Source organism: Rhipicephalus microplus, chromosome 5 (assembly GCF_043290135.1).
Source record: "Rhipicephalus microplus isolate Deutch F79 chromosome 5, USDA_Rmic, whole genome shotgun sequence".
In the NCBI taxonomy this organism is placed as follows: domain Eukaryota; kingdom Metazoa; phylum Arthropoda; class Arachnida; order Ixodida; family Ixodidae; genus Rhipicephalus; species Rhipicephalus microplus.
In genome coordinates, this window is record NC_134704.1 from 85,716,109 (window position 1) to 85,742,761 (window position 26,653).

At 44.9% G+C, this 26,653-nt stretch overlaps 1 protein-coding gene across 1 annotated transcript in view; it reads right to left on the reverse strand.

Moving 5' to 3' along the window:
• Positions 1–17,369: 17,369 nt before the first annotated feature.
• The window catches only part of LOC142817510 (uncharacterized), a 371,141-nt gene continuing 361,857 nt past the window's right edge, over positions 17,370–26,653 (reverse strand). Inside the window, exon 3 of the mRNA XM_075894530.1 lies at positions 17,370–17,422. Within this exon, the coding sequence (XP_075750645.1) occupies positions 17,370–17,422 (53 nt within the window). The remainder of the gene's footprint in view (positions 17,423–26,653) is intronic.

Genomic DNA, 26,653 nt, shown 5'->3' on the forward strand with positions numbered 1-26,653 from the left:
AGGCGCAGGTTTTCCAAGCAGAGTTTCTTGCCTGGCTTCGGAATAAATATAATCCTAGCATGCTTCCATTGTGCTGGGATCTCCTCGGCCACCCAATACTCATTTATTAAGTCAGTGATCGCCCCAACCGATTTGAAATCTAGGTTTCTCAGCATTTTATTAGTAACTCCATCCGGACCTGCGGCAGACGTAGTACGCAGCTGCCCCATGGCAAACTCCACCTCCGCAATTGTGAACTCTTCATCTAGGTCTGAGTTTTCCACCCCCGAGTAGTGTAGTAAGCAACCGTCTACTCCATCAGTTATGTACCGATTCCGGAGTTCCTGTATAAACTCTCCAATTGTGCCTTCATATTGATGCATTAACCGAGTCATTTGCCCCCGTTGCGCCGATTTTGTTGCTGCCGGATCCAAAAGATGCCTTAACAGCTGCCATGTCTTTTTGCATCCAAACGGTCCATTCATGCGGTCGCAAATCTGGCCCCACTGCATGGCTTGCAACTCAATTGTATAGTTTTCGATTTTACGTTCTAACTTGGCAGTCCTTCTGCGAAGGACGCCATTATGTTTTTGCTTCTTCCACCTTCTCAAGAGACTCGCGTGCGCTTCCCACATGTGTAATAGTCTCGAGTCAGCGGTAAACTCCTGCTGCTCGAATGGCACTTCTACCATGGTATTACTTACATCCTCCTTGAGCGCCTGTACCCATGCATCTAGGTCATTAATTTTTCCGTTTACAGTGTCTGCTCTGTTTTTCCTAAATCTGTCCCAATCTGTAATTCTATGCCCCCTCCCTTTGTCTTTATGCTTCGCAGCGCTAAACGTCGTGGAAAGGACATAGTGATCACTTCCTAGCGCTTGTCCCGTGTTAATCCACTTTGCATTACTGATGCCTCTAAAAAACGTAAGGTCTGGGGAGGTATCCATGCTTACGCTGTTGCCTATCCTCGTATGATCTTGTGGATTGTTTAACAGCGTCCATCGCAGATGCCCGGCAACTTGCCAAAGCCGATTGCCCTTTGGGCTGGCTCGAATATAACCCCAATCCGGGTGAGGCGCATTGAAATCTCCTACCACTATAAGCGGAGCGCGAGCTGGTAACCGTTGAGTTTGAATCAGGAGTTGTGGCAAGCCCAATCCTTTATCTTTAGGAGAACTATACACATTAAGTAAAAATAGACTCTTCTCATACTTTCGTTTAGGCGAAATCTCGAGCAAGACATAGTCTTCCCTGCTGCTATCTACTGAATGCTGAATGGCAGTGATGTTGCGATGGACTAGCATGGCTGTGAAGACGCGTGATACGCCCCTTGAATCAATTCCTGGCACTGTAAATGCCTTAAATCCAGGTAATTTTACGGAACCACTAGCCTCTTGTAAGGCTATTATGTCTGGTTTACTGTCCAGATTTTGTACGTGCAACTGCAGGTTACCCCGCTTTTGACGAAAGCCCCTGCAGTTCCACTGCCAAACCTCAATTTGCTGGCGAGGCACCATGATGAGGCACCAGGTTGACTAATGGAAATTGGCCACCCACGGGAGGCAGTCTTGCCTCCAATAGAGTATGAAGCTGCTGAAACATGCCCATGACCTGGGTTTGGGAATCCTTAAATTCAGTGGAGAGCATGCCGAGACGCTCCTCTATTGTGTCTAATCTGGCTTCGATCTTTTCGACTCGAGCCTCCAACCTATCCTGTCTTTTCCCTTGTTTGCCTACTTTATCCGCAAGTGTTGTTACATCCGACTTAAGACTAATGACCTTAAAAACAGGCTGTGGCATGTCTACTGGTGACGTTTCGGCTAATCATTTTGCGTTAGCTACCTCATTTCCCGGCAGTGGTCTCTTCACTGTCCCCCGATTCTCCACTTCCATAGCTGCACTCTCCTGTACGCGAGCAGACGCCTCTTGCGTCGCTTTCTGTAGGCCTTGCACTGCTGGTGCCTGTGTCCCCTGCCGTTGGTCGTTTCTAAGTGCGCGTTCCATCTCTGCAATTCTGTTTTCCATTCTTTTAATCAAGTCTCCCTGTCACTGAACCAGCGCTGCTAACTCCCTCTCTCGAGCGGTTTCGTTCTGGGAGGTCGTGCTTGACAAGCTCACCTTTTTGTTGGTGTCGGTGCGCAGCTGTTGGTACTGGATGCTCGTCCACCATCTTGGCCGCCCCCGCGCCCTGGCAATGGCGGGAAGGAACTCGACCGGTCCCTGTTTTTGCTTCTGCCTTCTTTAACCCTCGGTGACCGCTCCGTGGCCCTCGAGGAACGCTTATCATTGCCAGCTTCGCTCTCTCTTTCGATGCTCTGCTGCCGGCCTGTCGGTGGCTTGCGAGCCAGGCGAAACTTGCAGTTCCGGCTCCCTGTGTGATGCGCACCATGGCACACGATGCAGACCGGCGTGCACGTAGGTGGCTCTCCTTTTGGCGGGGCAGGATGGTCCTTCCCGCAACGGTGACATAGGTTGTCCTTCGGACGAAAGCAAACGTCCGCTCGATGTCCAACTCGTCTGCAGTTGTAGCAGGTCTCGACTAAATTTCTGTACGGGATCACAGCGTACAGACAGTTCCAGTAAGTAATCTGCCGGGGTATGCGTTTTCCCCCGAACGTAATCTGAATCGCCTTTGACTTTTGCAGAGGTCTCGCGTCCAGAATGTCTATGCCTTCATTCTTCTTCAGGAATCCCGCCCGAACTTCTTCCACTGGGCATCCATCATAAGCATTATAAATCACTCCCCGCACGGAGTTCTCCAACGGCGCCACGAACGCCGAAACCGGCAGGTCACGATCACCCAGCTTGAGCGTCTTCACAGTCGCATATGCCCCACTGCGATTTATGCACGGTGTGCTCACCGTCAACGTGTTGTTTGTGCCATTAACCCGCACAATGTCTTCTTTCGCGGCAATCGCACTCGTTAGACGCGCTGCTGCTCTCAGTGCACATCCGAGTTCTCTCGCTGTCACAACACTCAAGTCCCAGTTCTGGGGCCTGTACACAATCTTGAAATCCGTGGCTGGCAACTTGAGAAACGGTCCACGTTTCTTTCATACCGGCGCTTTCCCCCGCTTGACTTGCTGCGCTCCGTGCGTCTTGCGCCCGTCGCTGCCGGCCTGCGTCTCGCAAGGCTTACTCTTGGCGTTGTCGCCATGCTGAGTCTTCTTAAATTGGTCCTGTGCTGAAGGCACAGGAGCCCACTCTCCCGCTTCAAAATCTTCGGGTGTTATAGTCTCCCCTTTGACGTAGTACTCCATCTTCAGCCCAACAAGGCCCACAATCACCAGACGCAAACCATACGCCCGGCGACGTGGCCCAGGCTTGGCCTAGGAGATAGGCCTAGCCTTGCCCCCGCGGGGTTGATAGGAAAATCTCGGAAACTCCGAAAACGGGGACAAACTTGCCTAAACGAGTGGTGTCCGTAGGTACAGGGCAACCTCCTGCAGACGAGCCCACTGACAGCAAGTCCAGAAAAAAGCGCGTCCGCCGATAGTCGGTCACCGGGCCGGAGCTCATGCGAAACACGTCCGCACAGCGTCTCACTCCAGCCGCCTCTCACTCAATGCGCCAAAGATTGCCGAGCAGGCGAAGCGAAACGCAAGCGCGACGCCTCACCGTCGGAACGCTTTCCCCGATTTTCGGGTATTCTGAATTCAGATTCTGTTGGAAAGGCTCAAACATTTTGTTTCACCGATCCGTGCTTTGTTTCAGTACCCATTGAATAAAAAAATGATGCTTTTGATAGTAATACTTTCACTGCAATTCAAATATTTAGATAACGTTTGTTGTTCGGTTTTTCAATTTTCAAGTGAACTAATACTTTGCCTAGCACGTCTTTTGCGGTTATACAGGTTGGTCTTGATGTTTTAAAAACCGTTCGTTTGCGTAGCAAAAATCAGTCATGCGATGGTTTACCTGACTTCGTGGCTACTGAGAACACATACGGGGACGGCTCTATGCTCTCCCATAGTACTGTACCAAGTACTCAAAATTGTGTGCTCAAAATCGTTAACCACGTTTTCTAAACACTTCGTGGCTTTTGTGATAAGCGAGTTGACTGACGCCAAAGCAAAATTTGGCTAACTAGCGCAATTATTATAATTTGTCAATGATGCTTCATTCTTTTGACTAAATTAAGCAAATTAATCAAAAATAATTGTGCTTGGCCGCATGCTACGCATCGAGGCACCCTACTCAGGGTGATAAACTGCCAGTGTATCGGTTCTGAATGCTTATCCTTTCTTATATAAACTTAAATAGCACAGAATAGGGCACAATGCTTACGCACACATGACTCCAGATTTCACTATCACTTTTCGTGAGGTTAAGGTGTTTTGCAATTTTAATCCCAAAGGGCAGAGTTAAGCTGCACAAAGAAAAATGGCAAATCGCAAGAACGAAGGTAACGAGTGCCAGTGGCAATTGTAATAGAATAAACCAAAGAAAACGTGCATGTTTGTCGTTATACTTTGAAGAAATGCCAACTTGTAAATTTCAATAGCTACAGATACGCGTGTAAGCTTCAGGCTGACATTTATAATTTTTTGGGTTAGATAATCTTTTGAAATGTCTAAGTGCTTGGCGGGGTGATAAAAGCAGCCCTATGGTCACCTATATGGTCTTGTCCAGCCTTTGGAATAACTGAAGCCCCGCCGCGGTGGTCTAGTGGCTAAGGTAGTCGGCTGCTGATCTACAGGTAACAGGATCGAATCCCGGCTGTAGTGGCTGCATTTCTGATGAAGGCGGAAATCTTGTAGGCCTGTGTGCTCAGATTTGGGCGCACGTTAAATAATCCCAGGTGGTCGAAATTTCCGGAGCCCTCCACTACGGCGTTTCTCATAATCATATGGTGGTTTTGGGACGTTAAACCCCACATATCAATCGTAAATATACTTCGAGGGTACAGAAAAGGCACAGTATCATTGACTGCACCTACCCTTTCAATAACGAGAAATTTTGAAGTTTTTATTCCTTTTTACTTCCCTTGCATTCGATAAGTACCCGATCACTTTTTTCCATAACTGAGATGTGATGATCAGAAACACGTTCTTTTCAGCCTCAACCTCAAGCTTTCCTTTCAGTTATTTCAACATCATACCTCTTCACGTCATACTTGCTTGAAGCTGCTTCCGGACAGCCAGAAAATATAAAGCCTAAAACGGGAATGGACAAATGGCCATTTATACCAAATGGCCAGACGAGGACTGCGTACTGCTTCCACTCGACAGTTAGGCTCATCTGGGAAAGTGCTTTTCCATTGTTCGTACCTTTTATTATTAAAAGCTTTCTTTGTCATCATCCTTCTCCTCCACACCCTCCCCCTAAAATCTGCGTGAATCACGTACACTTCGATGCCGTCTTTCATATATGGTACTCACGCAAAAAGCTTTTCTCCCCTATAAAATGTATCAGCAGTTGCTTCAAAATTGTTGCTCCAGTTTGATTTCATCATTCATGAATTAGAAATAGGCGTTTACACTCATGTTGCTTTCTCCTAATGTGTACTGAAGAAGTTCAATAAAGGCTTAGTACTAGATATACCAATTTTTTTAGTATAAGCAATCTCCTCAATAAATATTTTAAGAATATCCAAAAATACCATAGAGGCATTTCACCAATAGGTGAAATCAAAAGTTCATTGACAACTACAAAACAATCCGGAAGGTTTGTTCACAATCAATGCAAAAAAGAAAGGTTACACACGAATAAGTTTTATGTGGTGTCGCGCTTGGTTGGTACAAACACAACCGAATCATTCATCCTAACGGTCGCACTTATGATTTTTAGATGCGGAGCATCTAATACTCGAGGCTTGTAGTGCGGCGCCGTCCGCAAGCTTCCTCCTCCTTCTTCCACCATCTGTGCATCCCTTCCTCCTCTACACACCGCGCGCGCTTCACTCCTTCACCATCTGTGCACCCTTCCTCCTCTACACACGGCGTGCGCTTCTCCTCTTCACGAACATTCGCTAGCTGTGTAATGTAGCGCGCATGCGCCGTCACGCTTCGAGAACATCGGCAGCTGACGCGCGCACATGCACCATCGCGCTTCGAGAACATCGGCAGCTGACGCGCGGGCATGCGCCGTTGCGCTTCTCCCCCTTCTGGAACATTCGACAGCTGACAGTGCATGCGCCGTCGCGCTGTATATATACTCAAGGTCGGTGCTCGCTCGCTCAGTTGCCGCTCGTCGGTTGGTTTGTACGGCGCGTCGACGTCCGAGGTCGCAATGATCGACGTCCCTTCGACCAGCGCCGGCCAAAGTGTTGGCGGAACCGCAACCAAGTCGTCGTCCGAAGACAAGGCAGCGCGGAGAAGAGCTCGCGACGCCGAACGTAAACGTCGGCGTCGAGTGGAAGATGCTCAACTTAGAGAACGTGAAGCCGCTGAGAGACATCAGGGTCGAGCAGCAGCACCGGATTCGGCCGCTTTGAAACGTAAGCGTCGACAAGAGGACCCGGACTTTCGAAAACGGGATACATGTCGTACGTGTTCACTCATTTAACACCCCTCCTACAACCACGTTAACCAATTTAGCCAGCGACCCAAGTAAGTCGCAATTTAACACCCCATTTCACAACCACGTTAACCAATTTAGCCATCGACCCAAGTAAGTCGCACTTTAACACCCCGTTGACCAATTATATGCTCCGCATCCTCCTCAGTGTTCCCCCGAGGGAAGCTGCGGGCAATTTTTTTTTGATAATTTTTGTCAACTCAGAACATTTATTAAATATTTTCTTAACAAACTTCGGCGACCTTGAGCGTATCTATCTATCTATCTATCTATCTATCTATCTATCTATCTATCTATCTATCTATCTATCTATCTATCTATCTATCTATCTATCTATCTATCTATCTATCTATCTATCTATCTAGCCGCCTAGGACTTTTAGCTCTCGTCGCTGTTTCAATAATGGTATCAATACCAAACTTGGTATTGCATACCATCACTGTGTGAGGAACATATTTGACTTGTCATATTATCAAAATCATGACACATGTGTCATGAATGTTATAATTTACATGTCATGGTCCTGCAGCTCTTGCGGTGGTTTCGTTTACATCGCATGTTGCAAAAGTGGTATGGTGTGGCATGATTGCATGGCGAACAGAAGCGAAATATTCTAACATGAAAATTATGACATGCGTGTCATGTAACAACATTGCTACATGCCACGCTCATGATGTGCTAACGACCATTTCGCTACTGTCACATATACCAAATTCGGTATTACGATACGTGAATGGATAACGAATGTATGATACTGGTGCAAACATGATAAACATGAGATGCGTGTCATGTAACAGCATGAATACATGCCACGCTCATGATGCGCTTGCGGCCGTTTCGCTAGTTTCACATATGCCAAACTTCGTATTACGTGACGCCAATCGATGACGAAAGTATGTGACTGGTGAAAACGTGATAATCGTGAGATGCGTGTCATGTGAGAACATCCGTACATACCAGAGTCAGGGCGCCAATACATTTCGACGTGACGCGGCGCGCGTGCTCACTAGCGCTCATTTTGTCGCGTCACGCCGGCTTGGACACGCCATGCGTCGGTCCTGCGATATACTCGTAGGTGCGCGCCGCGCTGTGTTGCTTTGACGCATGCGCGTTTCAGGGCCGCCAGCGCCTCCCGCCTCGAAAAAAATGGAGACGCAGCGTTGTCTGGGTAACGCATTGGCGCGAAATGCAGCATGTCGCATTTCGCACCAGGTGCCGTCAAGCAGCGCAAACGGACGCTGGTCGCGCCTGGCGTCAGAATATGGAGTGCTTGCGTTTTGCTAATGTTGCGTCGCTGTGCCCATCGTGCGCACGCGTCACGCTACATTGGAGTATATTGGGGCCTTCATGATGCGCTCAGGGCCGTTTTGTTAGCTCCACATATGCCAAATTTGGTGTTACGTAACGTCAATGAATGACGAAATGTATGGCTGGTGCAAACATGATAATCTTCAAACGCGTGTCATGTAAGAACACGACAACATACCACGCTTATAGCGTGCTCGCGGCCGTATCGCTTGCGCCACATATACTAAATTTTGTATCACGTGATGTGAATAGATGACGAACGTAAACGACCCATTCAAACATGATAGTCATGACAGGGAAGTCATGTACGACATGATTTAGGTCCACCTCGTAACGTTCTGCTGATTTTAAAGTAACGTATGAAATTTTTCATTCGTGCTCGCATATCCTCGATTCCAACTGTACGTGGGATCTGCCAATTTTTTTCTTTACTCGCTCAGATTTTGACACAGAAAAAGATTGCCAGATCCCACTGCGAATTTTTTTTATCACTTGTATTTTTTTCACAAAAAGCACATGAAAGCTTTACCATCTTCTACTGCGGGGTTAAAACATTACGCTGGCACTTTAAAAACCTAAAAGAAATAAAAAAGGCAAGACCACAAGCGCGTCTAATTTTGCGTCTCAATCAGTGGTGATGGAGGAGGGGGGCGTCAACCTTCCTTGTCGACGCTTTTTATTTTGCATGTGCACACACACACACACAATATACAAACTCAATAATCATCGTATTATTATTATTATTATATTATTATTATTATTATTATTATTATTATTATTATTATTATTATTATTATTATTATTATTATTATTATTTGGAGTTTTACGTCCCAAAACCACGATAATACTATTAGAGACACCGTAGTAGAAGGCTCTATAAACTTTGATCATATGGTGTTTTTCAACGTCTGGTGACATTGCACAGTAGACTGGCCTCGACTATTTCACCTCCATGAAAATGCAACTGTCACGCGCACAAAAAACATGTAAAGCGAACGCAAACCACGATACCACCCTTTAAAAAATTCTGCTTGATCTGAAATGAGTGTCTTTTTATTGGTGTGTCTGTTAAAATTTGCCTCCTCTTTGTCTATGAATTAGAGTTGAAATCCGAGGTCACAGAGTCTAAACAAAAGATAAACGCTATAAACGTGTAAAAAAACTTGCTAATCAGCTAATTTCAATCATACACATGATTCATTCCTTTTTTGCCAAAACGTTCCGCCACATCTCGTGAAGCAGTTTGACGATTCGGACAGTCAAACACTTGCGATGACCGTGATGATGCTTATTTATTTTTTGTTATCGACGACAAGAGTAGTGCACCGAGCCTATCGATCGAATCATCGAATAAAGGGAGGTTGCAAACTGTATTACCAACAAATGTGGGAATTCATAGTTCTCTTTCATAACAGAGTACTTAAAGGAGTGGTGACACTAAATTTCGAGGCTATACCAATCCTGTTGTGCGCTTCCTCTGTATACAAGGACTATCCACACGATAAGACAGACACAACAAACCCACAGAATATAGTTTTTCTTCACTTTTAAATGTGTAGCTGAATGGTCACTCTCGCGATCTAGGCAAATCGCTTGCGCAGCAACACTGACGTTTCAAAATAGGAGAAGCAATGGCAGTTGCGTGACGTCACACCAGATTTGTAGTGATGTGAGAGACTTGCGCCATCTCCGTAACACATTTTGTAAACAAAGAGATAACTAGCATGCCTGCTGTTACGAGTGCGCTGGCGTCCCTTGATTGATTTGATTGATTGATTTGTGGGGCTTAACGTCCCAAAACCACTAATTGATTATGAGAGACGCCGTAGTGGAGGGCTCCGGAAATTTTGACCACCTGGGGTTCTTTAACGTGCACCCGAATCTGAGTACACGGGCCTACAACATTTCCGCCTCCACCGGAAATGCAGCCGCCACAGCTAGGATTTCATCCCGTGACCTGCGGGTCAGCAGCCGAGTACCTTAGCCACTAGACCACCATGGCGGGGCATCGCTGGCGTCCCTTGCAGAGACACTGTGCGTACGCCAAGCACTCTAGCCCTTTCAACCCTGGATTTTTAATTTTGATCGGATACACTTTTCGTGTGCGTTTTTCTCGTATTTAGGACCTCAGAAGACCACAAACAAAAAATTGAGCCACTGGTACAAATATTTTTGTATTAATTAACACGGCATCAAATTAGGTGATTAAGGCCCAGTGATTGGGAAATGAGAAATTGGCTACTTTTATCCTGCCAATAAATGGTGTACACAAAATGGAAACCAACGTCTTACTTTTCAGCCCAATGCTCACTGAAACAGCTTCGGTACGTCGTCGCGAAAATGGCGCTTACCTGCCTAAACTTACGCGCCTCGGCTTCACTGAAGACCTCGGTTGCGCTTCTTCTTCTTTGTGGCTGCAACCTCCACAAACGTGCCGCAATATTGGTGTCATTTGTAGTGGGGATCATTGATGAACTATGCCCCCAAGAATGAGCAGTATACGTTACGTTTCCGAGATACTAGGGTAAATGTTGTGCGGTGGTGTCAATTGACACCGCCAGGGCCGAAAGCGCTAGTGCTTTCGGAAAGACACTCGACGCGTCGTTCAGAGATGCTGTGCGCTTCCAACAGCGGGGCTGTCTCATCCTCTATCAGCATCTCGGCGCCTATTCCAAACTCAAATGAACACGAGAGGGCGCTGCGAAGTTGCAGTATAGAAAATTTACGGAGGTCACCGCGCCCGCTGTCGCTAACACAAATAGTGAGTTTTCTGCAGGGTTATTGCAGTTCGCGCCGCTTTGTAGAAGGGGATCGGGCCGTTGACGCGGAGCACCTTATTTTAGTCGGCACCAGTGGTCGCGCGAGCGCGAGCGGCGTTCTTGAAATGGTCGCGTTGTGTGTGTAATGCACATGGCGCACCACGTCTCAGCAAAATTTGTTTACATATTTCGGGCACCGCAGCGACATGTAGTCACTGAATACAATGGTCCTTTAATAAGTTCGAGGTAACAAGTCAACACTCGTGCCTCATCTCGAAAGAAGAAATCTGCTTGGCTATTCTTTTTTTTTCGTCACGAACGGCACCATCGTACCGGGCTTCTACCGTATACGACTGGTGCTTGGACTGTTTGGACATCAGTACGCAGCTTCTCTATAATGCCGCTAGGTGCCGTATGAATTGCTGGAGTAGCGAATAAAAGGCCGGTGCGTAGAGAGCCGGCGGCTTCCTCGTCCACGTTATGTGCATACGTTGTAAACATTAACGCTTTGTTTCCTTTTTAATACCTTTTGCTTTGGCACTGCCTCGATGCTACTGCAGCTGGCCATGGCGACTGTCAGTGCGTCTGTTTTGGTGGCGCTTGGGGGGGGGGGGGGGGGCACGTGTGTATGAAAGCAGACAAAACTCAACACGATGTGCTTCACAGCCTTGTGTGCTCACGTGACCAAGCCACCTAAGCATCGACGTCAGTGCGCGATTCGGCACTGCGAAACCGAAAGTGAAAATGGTCCACATAAGTGGAGCAATAATAAATTATTTAGTGAAAATACATCAACCTTCGTGTGTGTATCATGCTTCCTGGAGCTGAAGGAAACGCTTACAGCAAACAACACTCATGCCACAAATTTGGTGGTGTCACCCCTTTAGGTGTATTCGCGAAGAATGCCCTCGAACATTTTAATGAATTGAGAAGCGCTTCTATTTGGGTCACTATTTAATTCATAAAATCTGTAATGGTGGCATCCTAATGATCTTAATGTTACAATTACTAGTCTGTGGTGATTTAGTTGTTATGAGGTTCAGTTGCTTACCCGAAGTTAGCGAGGTTTAATCACTGCCGCGTTAGCGACATTTTAATGCAGGCGAAGTGATAGATATCCGTGTACCAAATTGTAGCTGGCCGTTAAAAAACAGTAGATGGTCGAAATTTGCGCAGCCTTTTACTACGGTGTCCCTCAATATCACGTCATCTTTTCGGGCCGAACATATTTCTCTCTTCTCTTTCATGTACTGTTTTACACCCGCTAAGTCTCCCCATAAATTAAGCTATCTAGCCCCAAGTAAGCACTTTAATTGAGAAGCCCAATTAGTAAGTTAAAACTACGTGTGGTAACCATGCGACAATACACAAAGCGAACACGTGTCTTCTTACATCCCCTTTTCCGCTACAAGGCTTTATTATTTGACTAGTTAGCGAAAAAAAAAAACAACTTCGGACCACCATCGAGTAGAATGCCACTAAGGCTCTTTACGAAATTCAGTACATTTAATGTTGCGAACTTCAAGTGAGAAATCCCTAGTGAGTGCCTACAAACACAAATGTGATTGCTAACTATGTGAAAAGAGCCTCCACACGCCTGATTGTGGTGTACATTGAATTACTGATGCGCGATGCTCGTCCCCGATTCGTGACGAATGGGACAAGATCAATGACGTAGAAGGTATCATCTGACTACTCTCTCTGTGTTGCTTACAAAGAAAGGTGAAATTTTACAGCCTGCAAAAAAAAAATGCTCTTACAGAAATGCACATGCGTGCGCATAATACCGATTGCCTGGGCGCCCCCCCCCCAGCCTCCCCCTTTCTTCTTATAAAGAAAATGGACTTGAGCAAGCAACATTACCCACTTCCTGTAAAACATTGATTTCCACTTACAGCTCACCTATCCACCATTTGGGTGGTCATATACTCATTCACTAAACCTGAGTGCTAAATGTGTAGTCCAAAATTTTCTGGAAAATCAAACAAACGTGTATGTGCGCAACCTTATTCACCGGTTAACACCATACGGCGTCATTTGAATTTATTTTATTATTTTTATTTTTTTACAAAATACTCAGGCCTATTTAAGGGCCCCAGCAGGAGGGGCAAGATCATAACATTGCACACAAGTGTAAAACAGCAAGAACAATAAAAAGATACATCATATACAAAAGATACAAAAAGGTAGACAGTTCCAGTCGTCTTTGGTTCGAGAAAAGAACGAGTATTTGAACATCTTTGTTCTGGTGAAATACGGTGTTAATGAATGAGTTTGTCGATGCCGGGTTTGTCTTGTCGTAAGCGGTTTCAGATACAAATCACGGTTTACTGACATCTTGTTGTTATTCAAAAGAAAACAAATATGAGCGAGTGAGTTTGACGACGTTTTTCAAGTGTGGGTATACTGTTTTCTTTCATAAGGTTTGTGGGGGAATCAGTTCTTCGGCACTTGGAGTAAATAATACGTACCGCCCGGCCTTGGATTAGTTCGAGAGCCTCAATGTTTCTTTTTGTGTATGGACCGCAGACGATTGAGGCATATTCCAATGAGGGGCGTATAACAGTCAAAAAAGTTAGTTTTTTTACAGTAGAAGGAGCATGCTTTAGTTTGTGTCTCAAAAGACCAAGTTTACGAAAAGACGAGAATTGATACATGTGAAGCTTGTGTACGCTGCTTTTGAACTAATGCATCAAATCGTTGCAAAAAAAATCTTGTAAACCTTCAATGACATATGATGCCTCCTTTCATCCCTCATCTAATATGGCGATAAGGAGTCAAGGGGGGTGATCATAAATACTTGCCCTCCAGCCGCTCCCCGCTCCTTCCTGCTGAAGTCGTCATTCCGGTGCGTACGCAAGCTTCGAATAAGTCGCGTTTCCCAGAAGGCGCACTGTTCTCAGAACGAATAATTTCTGCGGCTGCTTCTTGATTAATTTTCGTTTTTATACGTGGTGCTTATGAATGCCTGGTGACCCAAGACTGTTAAGAACTAACGAAATGCTCAGGTAAAAAATCGGCCCCGTATCTGCGTGTAAATCTGCAAATGTCGTCGAAAGACGATAGTCTTGTGTGTGAGGAGAGTGAACAAAACATTTATTTAATGTTCTGCACAAGAAAATAGTGAATGGTGCTCTGGAGGTGCTGTGCCTCGAGCATGCACAGGAGGCGAACGAGCGCATCAAGTCACGTCACACGTGAGATATGAGCGCCGTCGGGCAGTTGTCTTCGAAAACAAAGCGCATGGCTCTGAGACGGGCGTGTGCGCCCGTGTCGTAAGTGATAAGGTGTAGAACGCAAGGCGTCATCACCGTCTTATTTTAGCAAAGCGTTAGTAACACTCTTCTTTTCGTGCAAGCGTTGCATGGTCAACGCAGCGTGATATGCGCTATGGTCCTTAAAATTACTTTTGTATGCATTTTCTGTTAAGGACGCACATGCAGAATATATACATGTTGTTATGTTGCCTCAGACATGCGCAATGATTGCTTTTTAATCGACCATTTCACAAGTATGAACGCTGAATCTTGAGCAACATTGGTGGGCGCTGCGGACGGGGTCGGCCGTTTCAAGTATCCAATGCTGTTAAGAGTGGACAAACGAAAAAATGTACAAACAGACAGACAGACCGAAATTTTTGCGTCGAAGGTCCCCAAGAAAGACTATCGTCTTTTATAAATGCCCGATGTCTGAACCAAGCGAGCACCCAGCGTACTGCTTGAACACCCCCTCCTTGTAAACTCGAGACTTCAATTAGGCAAGAGTAGTGTCTACTTTATAAGATTAGCCGTATTCACCAAGCTAAATACACATTCCCGAGGCCTCAGTCACGGCAAGTGCTGGTCTGCTATTATTTACGCACTACCCCGCAACGATCCAGTCCACCGCTTTCAGTTCGTCTACTTCGAATCTTTCCTGGATACCATGATTGGAGCACCGAAACCTTATCGCTCGGCTGCAGCAAGAACATAAGGAGCGATGGTACCTTGTGGAGCCAAGTGGGAATTCCCGAGCAGAAATTCCGACTTGCCCTCTCTGCCTACTATGCACCAAGCATTTTTTTATTCGTTTATTTATAAGCCAGTAGAGCAACGCTACACCGATTTCAGATCTATTCGTGGTAGAGAGGACCTCTAAAGGAGCGGAATCGGAAATTCAAAGGATCACCTTTAGTGTTACTACCCGTGAAGGTTCCCGGCTACACTGTTAGTGACATTGTGCTACGCTCAAGAATTCCTTGAGTATATTTAGTTATATTTATTTGTTTATTTGTATACTAGCACAACCTAAAACACAGAAGGTGTTACAGATTGGGTGGGCAAATAATGAACAAGACAAAAATTATAATAACAGAGAAGTAATCACAAGAAAGGGAATTTATTAGGAAAAGAAAGAAAAGAAACAAGACAAACAACAATAAAAATGGTGTACAGTTACACTATAAATTTTTGCGAAACTGTTGACTTGTACAGCCCTTGGTACTTAATGGCAGCAGTGTAGGGGAGAAGGTGGTTCCAATCCTTGCTTGTCTTAGAAAAGAAATATTGCATAAAAGTTGTTGCTGAGGCAGAAAATAATGGCTACATTATTCGAGTGGTCAGCACGGGACGAGAAGTTAGGAGGTTCTGAGACTAATTTCTATCTACGTACTTGTATTACGGAAGAAAAGTTTATAAAAATCGACAGACGCGGAGCAATTCTTCTAGTGAGCAGATGTGGGAGTTGAAAAACAAGAATGTAGAAACCCAATAGACAAGCACACAGACCTTTGTTCTTTCCATGCATGCCTTCGCGTCCTGAACTCATCATACGCCCGTTCATTTATATATTTGCAAAATATTTTGTTCACTTTATTTATCTTGCTGTAGTTATAGCATTACCTTCTTGGATGTGAAAAGCGAGAAAGTGGACCAGAAAGTTTACGAACGCGTTTGTTGCCAGGCAAGATCAGAAAAGCAGATGTGCGGTGTGGTAAGTGTTGTCTTGGTTTTTGAATCATGTCGATAATGAGTTTTCTTTCAGTTACTCGAAACGCTTTCTAGAACTCTACGATCTCCATAAATACCTATATGGTTATTGAACAACCAGTTTCCGTGTTGTTATAATTTTGTTAACGCAAGAAACAACACAAAGAACTAAAAAAATAAGGCCACTTCACGTACGCGGGGCAGGCGAGGGAGGAAAGGGGTGATTTATTTTTCCCTTCTACCTTATAGAGAACATGCCTGTTTGTGTGTACCGCAATACTGAAACCAGAATGAATCGCTGATTGGCTGAGATAATTTAAAGCTTCGACGCTTTGGATAAGTAAGTAATGAGACCCAAAAAAATACGCCTGAGCGTATTTGTAATGGTAAAAGAATGCTGCAGCATAATGTATAGAAAAAGCACAGATAAGCTTGTGACAACAAACACTCTGCTTTTGTTTAGCGAACCGTAATCTTTCAACTCGCATCATTCCTGCCGTCGCCGCTTCGCAACGTCGAGCCGCCACATTTTTCATGGGCCCTCAAACGCTTCTTAGAGATGATTACGCATCAGAGCTGGTGCAGCGGATTGTAGACTCCTGCACCTTGGGTTTATCTAGCGTGCCTTTTCCAACTGACTTATTCCCACGGTGCGGCGCACTGCGTTCGCGGAATGCCTTAGCCGGCACGAATGCCATTATGAATTGGAAAATCCGGACGAGTAAAAAAAAAGTGCGTTCATGTGGCTGAGACCATGCATTCTGCAGTCTCTAGTCAGCCCAGCTCTTTTTAACATCTATTCGCCGTTATTCAACGCAAAAGATTTTTTGGCGTACTGCAGACGCTTTGAGCGTTTCTATCTATCTATCTATCTATCTATCTATCTATCTATCTATCTATCTATCTATCTATCTATCTATCTATCTATCTATCTATCTATCTATCTATCTATCTATCTATCTATCTATCTATCTATCTATTTATCTATCTATCTGTCTATCTATCTATCTATCTATCCATCTATCTATCTATCTATCTATCTGTCCCCGCCTACGCCTTGGTCCTCCCATGATGACCCCCTTAACTTGAGGTACACCAAAATTAGTACGAGAGAGTAAAATGATTTGACAAATACGAACCGCTGGTCATGAGAATAATAATGTCGTAATCTTATTGCGTACGTCGTCAAACACTTTCTAAAAATAGCGGCACATACGCGGGGAAAGGTATGTGCCAAAGGTGATAGACATTTTATGTCTACCCAAAAAAGGCAAGAACACACAAGGGTAACTTTAACGCTTGAGTGTTAAGAAAAAGCTACAACAGTAGGTATTGACCGGACGAATACAAACAAGCAATGCCAGGGTCCCAGCAGAAATCAAACCCTAGCATAGTGCGTGGCCACGAAGCATTCTACCAAAGAGCCACACCAGGCCTCGGATATTCTATTCAAATAGACCGTAATGTTCGTGTAACGTCAATTGTGGTTGCAGTACTGGCACGTACTTACTGGCTATGCAAATTTATAAGCCTTGCATATGCACTCCCATGATGCAGCCATTATGTCAGGTTAACGTAAATTGTAGTTAGGCGCCATCTGCTGAAGTTGATTATTGAAGCAGTGTTAAGGGCTACCATGATGGCGTGCACCAGCTCTAACACCAGCGCTTCATATCAGCTTATCGCTTCTGGTGTTGCCAATACCCACGTTGCTGTTGGCAACTGTAAACAACTGTATTATAAAACATACGCGCATGTTTAGCGTATTTGTCTGCGTGATTGTGTAAATATAGTTAGCACCACTTCATATCGTCACACTTAATAAAAAAAATCACATTCACCTTCCATCCACATGCTTCGCGTTAGATCGATTCCCAAGGTACGTGGGATCTGCGGAGAGAGAGAGAAAAATAAATAAAAAAAATAGACACGGAGGTTAACATAAAAAACTCGTTTGCTACCCTGTACAGTGGTGGGGAAATAAGCGTCGGAAAGAGGATAGAAGAAGACAGTGATAAAATAAATGAAGAAAAAAAAACATTCACACTTAAGTAAGGCGTCCCGATCAAAGTCGTTCGGAGAGACAGGTTGAACGCAGGAAGCGCAGAAGCGCCTTCACAGCCTTTTTCTGCGACATTTGTTCCTGGCGGTAGCGCAGGGTTCTTTCTTTCGAAAGAGTCTGGTTGTCCAGGTGGTCCAGTGCATTGCATAGTGACTGCATCTGCGAGCAGTACTGTGGGAATTCGAACAGAATTTGTCAAGCTGCTTCGTCACTGCCGCAATGGTTACATGCAGCAGTGTCGGCTATTCCTATGCGGAATGCGTAAGTATTGGTAAATGCGACACCCAACCATAGCCTGCACAGCATAGTAGCGTCTCGTCAGCGAAGTTCTGGAGAAATTCGAAGACTGAGAGTTGTGTCTAAGGCATATATTCGTGCGTGCGTGAAATGTAGCTCGTTCCATTGCGACGTGGGGCGCTCGCGAGCAAGTATGCGAAATTTTCGTGCAGCGTCAGCTTTGGAAAGCGGAATGAATATTTGATTGCTTTCAGTGTGAGCAGAACGGGCAGCTCGATCGACCCGTTCATTGCCAACTATTCCAGACTGACTCAAATTATTATTTCTAATTATTCCAGATTTAATTCTTGAAAGTTACAGAAAAACGAAGCGAAGCTAAAAGCCATTTAGCCTGACGTGGCTTGGCTACGGGAAATTTCACAACGCTCAGAAAAAAGTGCTACATTGAATAATAAATATCAAAATACATGGAGCAGCAAAATAACAGAACACATCAGTAGCACAAACTTTTACAAAAGTGGCTACATAGACACACAAATTCAGACATTATATAAAAATAATTTTTGTGGTGCTTACACGTTTATGATAGCTTTCTGATTGGTTGCATGCATTGCTGCAGCAAATACACGTTCTTGGGTAGACTGTTGCCCTGATAGTTATCACTCCAGTCTGAATAGTAGGATTTCTCAATGCCTATGGCACCTACCCAATTATTAAGCCCACTATTTCTACGACAAATCCCGGACATAAAGGCTCGCTTAAGAATAGCTACACGATTAAAATGTACCACCAACCCAGTCTACGGAGAAATCTGCTAAAAAGTGTGGAGAAGCTCAGCCTAAACAAAAAAAAACTGGAAATTTTAGGGCTGATTTTTGCTTGGTTTGACACAATATAAATAAGAACCGACAGATAACACTGCGAAGGAAAGTATAAGGGATATTATTGATAGTAAATGTAGTGTAAATGTGAAAGAATAAAAGTTGATAAAATGATAACTTTCCGTGGCTAAGGACCAAACCTGCGACATTCGAATAACACGTCCGATGCTCTACCACCTGTGATACCATGGCGGTGAAGTCTTCCCGAAGTTAAGACGAACTTTTCGCCATAGGTGGAAGTAAACTTATATTAATTACTTTTTTATTCAAAACAACTGCTGTAAATACTCTTTCTTTTCGTTATACTGTGGCCGTATATCAGGATAGTGTGCCGGAAATCATTCTAGATTACTGAAATTGATGACATACTACCCTTTAGGTAGAATAGCTTCTCATCACCTGATGAGAGTTTCAGTAACTATGTTCTATTCATAAATGTCAGTCTGAATGCCTCCATATTATCTAAATGCTAATGCACAGAAGAATGCAGCTGCTGGTAAAAACATTGTTTCAAAGGTGGAGCAAAAGCAGAAAGTTGTCGGCGGGCTCTGTGAAAAAACAAAAAACACAAGCGTCCTGAACAAACAGCAACTCGGCTGTGGATTCTGCTCCTCCACGGATGTGAAGTTGATGTTGACCTCCCTCAGTCCTAAATACCCGTTCCATCCACAGGCGACCAAACGAAACATTGACATGAAGAGAAGGCAATAGCTAGAAGCTAACTCTGGCTCACCTGCTTAAGCACACGTGTACCGTAATAATTGGTTTCATTCGGCATCATACAAATGGCTTGCAAATACATTAGCTCAAGTAAAAGGAAACAGCAATGTCAAGCATGGAGGTATCAGAGGCTGCTGGTGAGGTACCATAGTGATTTACAGAGTCTAACAACGATGTCTAAATTAATGAAAATGATACTGTTAGAAGCCAAGTGTACTGTTCCTTCATTGTGTTTTGCAGCGTGGATTCACGTATTAGAACTCTTATTTACATCATGTTCGCGTGGGCTTCTCAAAAATGAGAAAGAAAAAGATGTTGAACAGATCAAACGCTGGCGTTTACTTGCAAGTAGTCACGAAGTTGAAGCGGATAGAGTTCTGAAGCAAGGAAGCATTTATGCTCATCGAGAGCCGGGCAAGTTTGTCCTGCATGTCCAAAATGTATTTTTTATTGTTATGTTTCGGCCATGGGACTACCCTTCGTCAAACAAGAACTGATTCCAAGGCCGATTTCACGGTAGAAACATAAGGTTCTTTTTATATTTTTCTTCATAATTATGTTCTCGTCATGACACCTAAAGCTTGTTGGTCTTACCAGTTATACCAGTAGGGAAAAAATCGCTTTACTGGGGAAACATATATCAACTTTCATCCTTCCGGACTACTTTCCTGTGGAGAAAAATAGCAAATACAGACACACGGGCAGAGTGCATGTAAAATGCATGTACTCGAACGCAGGAAACCAGATCACGAACGCATGAATAAAAAAAAACGGACACGTGTGGTGGCAATTAGCATAATTGCTGCCACACAACAATCTAGTAACCGTAACCGGCAGGCATAACGGGGTTCTGCTCATGCATCGAATTGAACGCAAGGTGTTGGCGGTGGCGTTGAACCGCTACGCTAATGAGGGCGCCCACACGTAAAGCCATTCTCAGAGATAGCAGGTCACCGTAATGGTGTGATCGAAGGGAAAAGAAACAGAGAGAAAGCCCAAGAGATACAAATAAGAAGTGAAGCAGATTCGGCATACAGAGGACAAAAGGGGGTGGGCGGGGCGCAGAGGAAAAACACTTTTTGCATGGCTATGACGGAAAAAGAAAAAAGACGACGCAGTTGGTGGCGAAAGAAATGGTTTCTTCTTATCTCGGCTGGTAGCTACTATCCTTCAGCTTCCTCCTCTATGCCGGCTGTAAGGTCATTGTATGTGCTTTGCTTGGTCTATAGAATTTATCTCTTTTCCATGCTGCAGAAGCCACGTACTCGGTTGTTCTTTCGGCCAAATTGTTGATCCGAGGCTTAGGCGTGTGTGCTGCCGAAGGATTCTATTATCAACCCCGGTACGTGCAGAGCCGGAGCCCTGTACAGTCTTTTATTCATCCTGCACAACGGTGCCACCAAGAAGACTAGATGCGCGCAAAAAATCATGGAAGGTCCGTCAGAGAGCGAGAGAAAGCCGTTGTTGCACTCTGCTTCTATTACTCTGCCACAATTGAGTTCTAAAGAGAAGCCTACCCCGGATTATGACGTCAATAGTGACAGACGCCATGTGCCTTAAGTTGGAGTGTTATATTTTTTTGTTCCTATTGTTGGTTACATGAAGAGTGCAGGTGGAAGTCCTTTTTTGTTTTCACACGGTTTTGTGTTCCTACTTATTTTTGTTGCTATCGGCCTTGGCATTCTTCCAGTGGAGCTCTTACAAGCTTGGTTTCTCGACTTGGCAGTGGTCGACGCTGCGTGCCACTTTGTTGACACCCAAACCCCCTTTTTGATGAGTGAGTGAAGCAGTAGGATGAGGGTGTGAAGCAGTAGGTAAATTACTCGTGACATTGTAAAACATATATTATTATGTGGGCTTTAACATCCCAAAACCACCATATGATTATGAGAGACGCCCTAGTGGAGGGCTCCGGAAGTTTCAACCACCCGAGTTTCTTTAACATGCGCCCAAATCTGAGCACATGAGCCTACAGCATTTCCGCCTTCATCGAAAATGCAGCCGTCGCAGCCGGGATTCGATCCTGCGACCTGCGGATCAGGAGCCGAGTACCTTAGCCACTATACCACTACGACGAGGCCATTGTAAAGGATCAACAAAGCGGATATACAATATTTATTTGTCATACATGGCATGCTCTGTTGAGTGTTGAATTTCGTTTCGCCTTCATTACTGGTGTTTTGCGGTACCGAATCTAACCTGAAGTTGCAAAGACGGGGTCTGTGCATGTTCTCCCGGTGGTTGCTGGTTGTTTTCAGTCATACGAAATGCATCGTAGAACGTATCGACACGTCATAGAGTTCACGAGCCATACATTGTCCGTAATCACCACATTCATTGTGTTGACTTCTGGGCCATTCTTGAAGCACACGAGTGTTTTAATAAAAGAACAATTCACTTATATGTAAGAAAACACATCCCACACAGGGTACTCAAATTTCGCACAGGCCACAGTACGCCACACAAGCCACAAGCTGCACGTGAGTCTCTCTCAACGTCATCAACTTTCTTCACTGTCCACAACATGGCACGTGCATTTCTAACAATCATAATCCTCGTCATCGTCATCACGGCAACGGCGCCCGCCAAAGGTGCAAACTAACACGCCTCGACATTAGGGAACGTCGCCTTTATTTATAAGAATAATTATTTATATAACGCTATACGACAGAAAACCGGATATGATTATGAAGGACGCTACCATGGAGGACTCGGCGGAATTTCGACTATATGGCCTTTTTTATCGTGCACCGGCATCACGGAGTACTCGGGGATGGTCATTATTAGAGAAATTATTGATTGTCCATCGAACATTTTCTTATCTTCGTGTCGGTGTTGTTTGACATGTGCGTATGGGTGTGTTTTTACATATGTGTGTTTGTTTGATTTTCTTTTTCAATCGAACCTTGGTTTGATTTTGGCTACAACCCTTGTTTGTATTTTCTGCGTGTATAGCCAGTTTGCGCTCAAGGTTTGTTTACAACCACCATCACCACATATTTTCTGTGAACGGGCTCTCAATGCTATTCAGTGAAAGCATTTCAATACAATTAAAAACAGCAGCATTTTTTTGGAATTGAGTGTTTCCAGAGCTACATAAAGTTTCATATTTTAACTTTACACGTTTTGAATGTTAACATTCGACAGATGTCTGTCTGGTTAGGTATAAAAACTGGGAAAATGGGAAAACTGAAAACCGCTCCCTCGGAACCCTTCTCTCAGTGTACACACATGAACTGCGCTCCACGGCAAAACAGGGAGAAAGAGAGAGAGAGAGAGAGAGAGAGAGAGAGAGAGAGAGAGTCAATAACCGCCCCGCGAGTGCTTTGAAGATGCCGCTGCTACCTAGTCTCACTCCCCACCTGAGGAAGGAACCAAGTCACTTTCGAAACGTCAGATTTCCTCCCGAACTTTTGGCTGGAGGTTAAATCGTTTCCCAGTTATACTTTATTGTTTCCACACTTAAATTTTGCGTGCGTGTTTACAAATTCTGGATGTCAAGTTATGATAGTAGTGCTAAAAATACGGCCCTGTATCATTCATCAGAATAAGCTGTGCCTCGTGCGTTCTTGGTATCGACAGTGGCCCTGAAAGAAAACTTGAATTCTCAAGTACCGTACGGTGAAAGAAAAACTAAAGAAAAGCTGAAATGAAGACTGTACACATTTCCGGCCTTCTAATTGCCAGTGTATAAGGAGCAATCTTCATGCACGTCACTAGTCTGTAGAGATGAGTAAGAACAGCCAACCATCAGTAGCCTTGTGCCAATATAAGCCACAGTTTTCGGTAAGAGAGAGAAATACAAACATCCTGAGCATACAGGTGTTCCCTTTAACAGTGGGCCCATCTGTAGAAGCGCCACCAGTTAGCGAAAAGCCGAAAAACAACTGGTCTCATCAGGCGGAAAGGCAATCTGAGGCCCTGGCGAGACTCATTTCTAGGCCCCACCACTAACTCGCATAATTCACGGGGCACTAAAGAGGCATAGGCGGGCGGCAAGTACATGCCAGGGCCTTTTGCTCTCGTGATCAGCAATTGGGGGGCATGCGCGAGTGGTGCGAGATTAACGACGAGTATTTTCTTTCGGGGTGCTACACAAGTGTTCGCAGTTTTTCGAGCTTCCTCTTCCGCACCGGCCACAACAGTATTCGTGCCCACGCGCATACGATACCTAGGCATACATTTAACGCGTGTTCCTTTTCCTTTTTTTTCTCTCGAAAAATTTTCTTTTCGGACTTTTGTAATGCTTCTCTCTCGGTTTTCGTATTCATTCTGTTTCTTTTTCGTTTTTATTGCTCTTGGCCCTCACCACTCTCTCTCTTCCTACGTCCGCGAAGTGCACTTTGCCGCGTGACGTTTTGCCAAGGAACCTCAATGTTTCTGTTGCTTCCGCGCACTTGTTTTTCCACCCTTGCAGAGCAACGGTGTACGAGAGCTTCAGTGCCCCGGAATCAGGTCGACACGTGCCTAATTAGACGGTGTTCTGCAAGGGGTGAAACGTGATGAAGGACCCTGTTTGAATCTTACTTATTTTTAGTTCGCGTACGTGTGTTTCTGCGCATGGTGACATCTATTTTTTTTCACTTATTTTGTCAAAGGAACCCAGTAGAAATAAAGTCAACGCATGGCGCTGAAAGGTACCACGGTAATTATTGCTTTTTCTGGTCTAAGGAAAGAGTGACGTTGTAGGGGCTGGAAATGCTACCGCAGTAGCTGAAAAGCCCCACTTGATACAAAGCAAGGAACATACGTAATGGTATACACAATTTCAATTCTCAACTTACTGTTTACACATGCCATTTTTCGGTAAAAAGGCTCCGTCCGTAGGGGGTTGATGTTCGTGAGAATACACCATGCAAAACTTATAAAGCAGCACATGGCCTGAATTTACAATTCATTGTTGAAGTGTGACAGCTTGGGCTAGTTGGTATGACATGATGATAGTTATAGCGCGAAAACAGAACGATGACACAGAGACAACAAGGACACGAAGGACACGAGCGCTAAATTTCAACTCGGAAGTTGGCGCTCGTGTCCTTCGCGTCCTTCTTGCCTTTGTGTCGTCGTTCTGTTTTCGCGCTATAACTATCGTCCTTGTTGAAATGTCTTCTTCATATTTTTCCTAATAAGAGCATACATATAAATGCCCAGACGGTGGCTAAGGTACTCAACTGCTGACCCGTAGGTCGCGGGTTCGAATAGCGGCTCTGGAGGCTGCATTTTCGATTGAGGCGTAAATGCTGTAGGTCCGTGCGCTTACATTGGCGTGCATGTTAAGGAACCCCAGGTGGTCGAAATTTCCAGAGCCCTCTACTACGGCGTCTTTCATAATCATGTGGTGGTTTTGACGCTTTAATACACACATATCAATTGATAATTGAAGCCATACATATGAATAAACGCGCCACGCGCCCACATTCACAAGCATTGCCTGATTTGAGTATCGTAAGCTGCACAGTCACCAAGGCCACCCCCAGACATTGCCACGTGTCCACCCACGCATTCGTGATCACACTTAAACGGGCCCTGAAACACTTTTTTTTCAAGTAACCATGCAATGGGTTCACTAGAAAAGCTTATTTCCTCGTGAATTTTGTGCCGCAAAAAATTAAGAATCCGTCTAGCACGAGCCAAGTTACTAAGATTTGTGGTACGCTGCAATCGCATTCTCTTCTCTCGTCCTAACGAACGCGCTGAAAGCTAAGCAGGGAGGGATGGCATGGGCAAAGAAATACTTCACGCGCATCTCGCGACATTGAGCACTATTTTCTTTTCTTTTAGAGGCGAAGCTCTTTAAGCCGTGCGTCGTGCGTCGTGCGTCACTGATGTATGTATGTAGTAGTAGTAGTAGTAGTAGTAGTAGTAGTAGTAGTAGTAGTAGTAGTAGTAGTAGTAGTAGTAGTAGTAGTAGAAGGAGAAAGAGGAGAAGGAGTGGGTAGCCATCTCTCGTTTAGTCCTTGGAATGTCGGCTGGATGGCGGTACTTGTATATAATGAATATATGATGAAAAGTGTTCACTATATAGATTTACGGATGGACGGATGGACAGGCAGACGACGGAAGGGCGGACGGACTCACAGACAGACAGACAGACAGACAGACAGACAGACGGACAGACAGACAGACAGACAGACAGACAGACAGACAGAGAGACAGACAGACAGACAGACAGACAGACAGACAGACAGACAGACAGACAGACAGACAGACAGACTTCTGGACAAACGGACGGACGGATCAACGGATGCAAGGACGGAAGCGCGGACGTACGGGCGCCCGGACAAACTGACGGGCGCTTTGCTGCACTCATCGTCATTCACTCCTTGTATATGCGGCTATTTTTCTTCTTGGAATATGCTGCTTTTACAGTGTGATCGTGCGCTGCGCAGACTAGTCACAGCGTCCCGCGGCGATCCCTTTAACGACAGAGCGCGCCATGTTCAAATCAGGCAATGGCTGTGGATGTTTTTCTATGAGTGATTTTGGAGCGCTTTCCATCATTTTTTGATAGAAGAGAAAGCAATTTTTAGCTGACTTTGACAATTTAATTGATTCGAGGCTGCGCTGTGCTATAATATTTATCTCAAGTGTTCTCGAGAGCCCCTACTACTGATTGGTAGCGTTTTCTGACCATGCTCAAAAAGTGTTACCGTGTCTCTTTACACTAAGATACGCATTAAAAAAAAGACAAGAAAAATTGCTCATAGCCATGAGGCGTGCGTTAAGTAACTTTTTAGGGGCGAAGCTCCTTAAAGCGGCACCGGTTCGTCCCTCGTAGTCGTAGTCTTAGTGAGTAACCAGTCTTACGCTTTGACCTCCAAGGTGGTGCCGGTGGGAGATTCCTCCTGTGCGTTGGGGAACAATGAAAAATTTGCAGCGTGTGCGTTAACTAAAAGCGAATTCTCCTGGCTCTCATTCTCCATTAGCAGCCATTGGCATGTACATTGAGCACCATCTGACAAGAAATGGTTGCTACGTTACGCTCGCTGTGCGTAACCTCCTTGGTTTTAAAAAGGTTTAGAGAGCGTTGGGCCACAGTGTCATGAATACAGTGAACTAGTATATACCATGAACTCGAGGTTGTTAAAGGTGGGAAGTAGGCACGAAGCGCAAGCCGTAAGAAAGTGTGTGTGCGCCACCTCTCGTTTAGTCCTTGGAATTTCCGCTGGATGGCGGTGCTTCTATATGGGGAATATATAATGAAAAGATGCGAGATGGTGG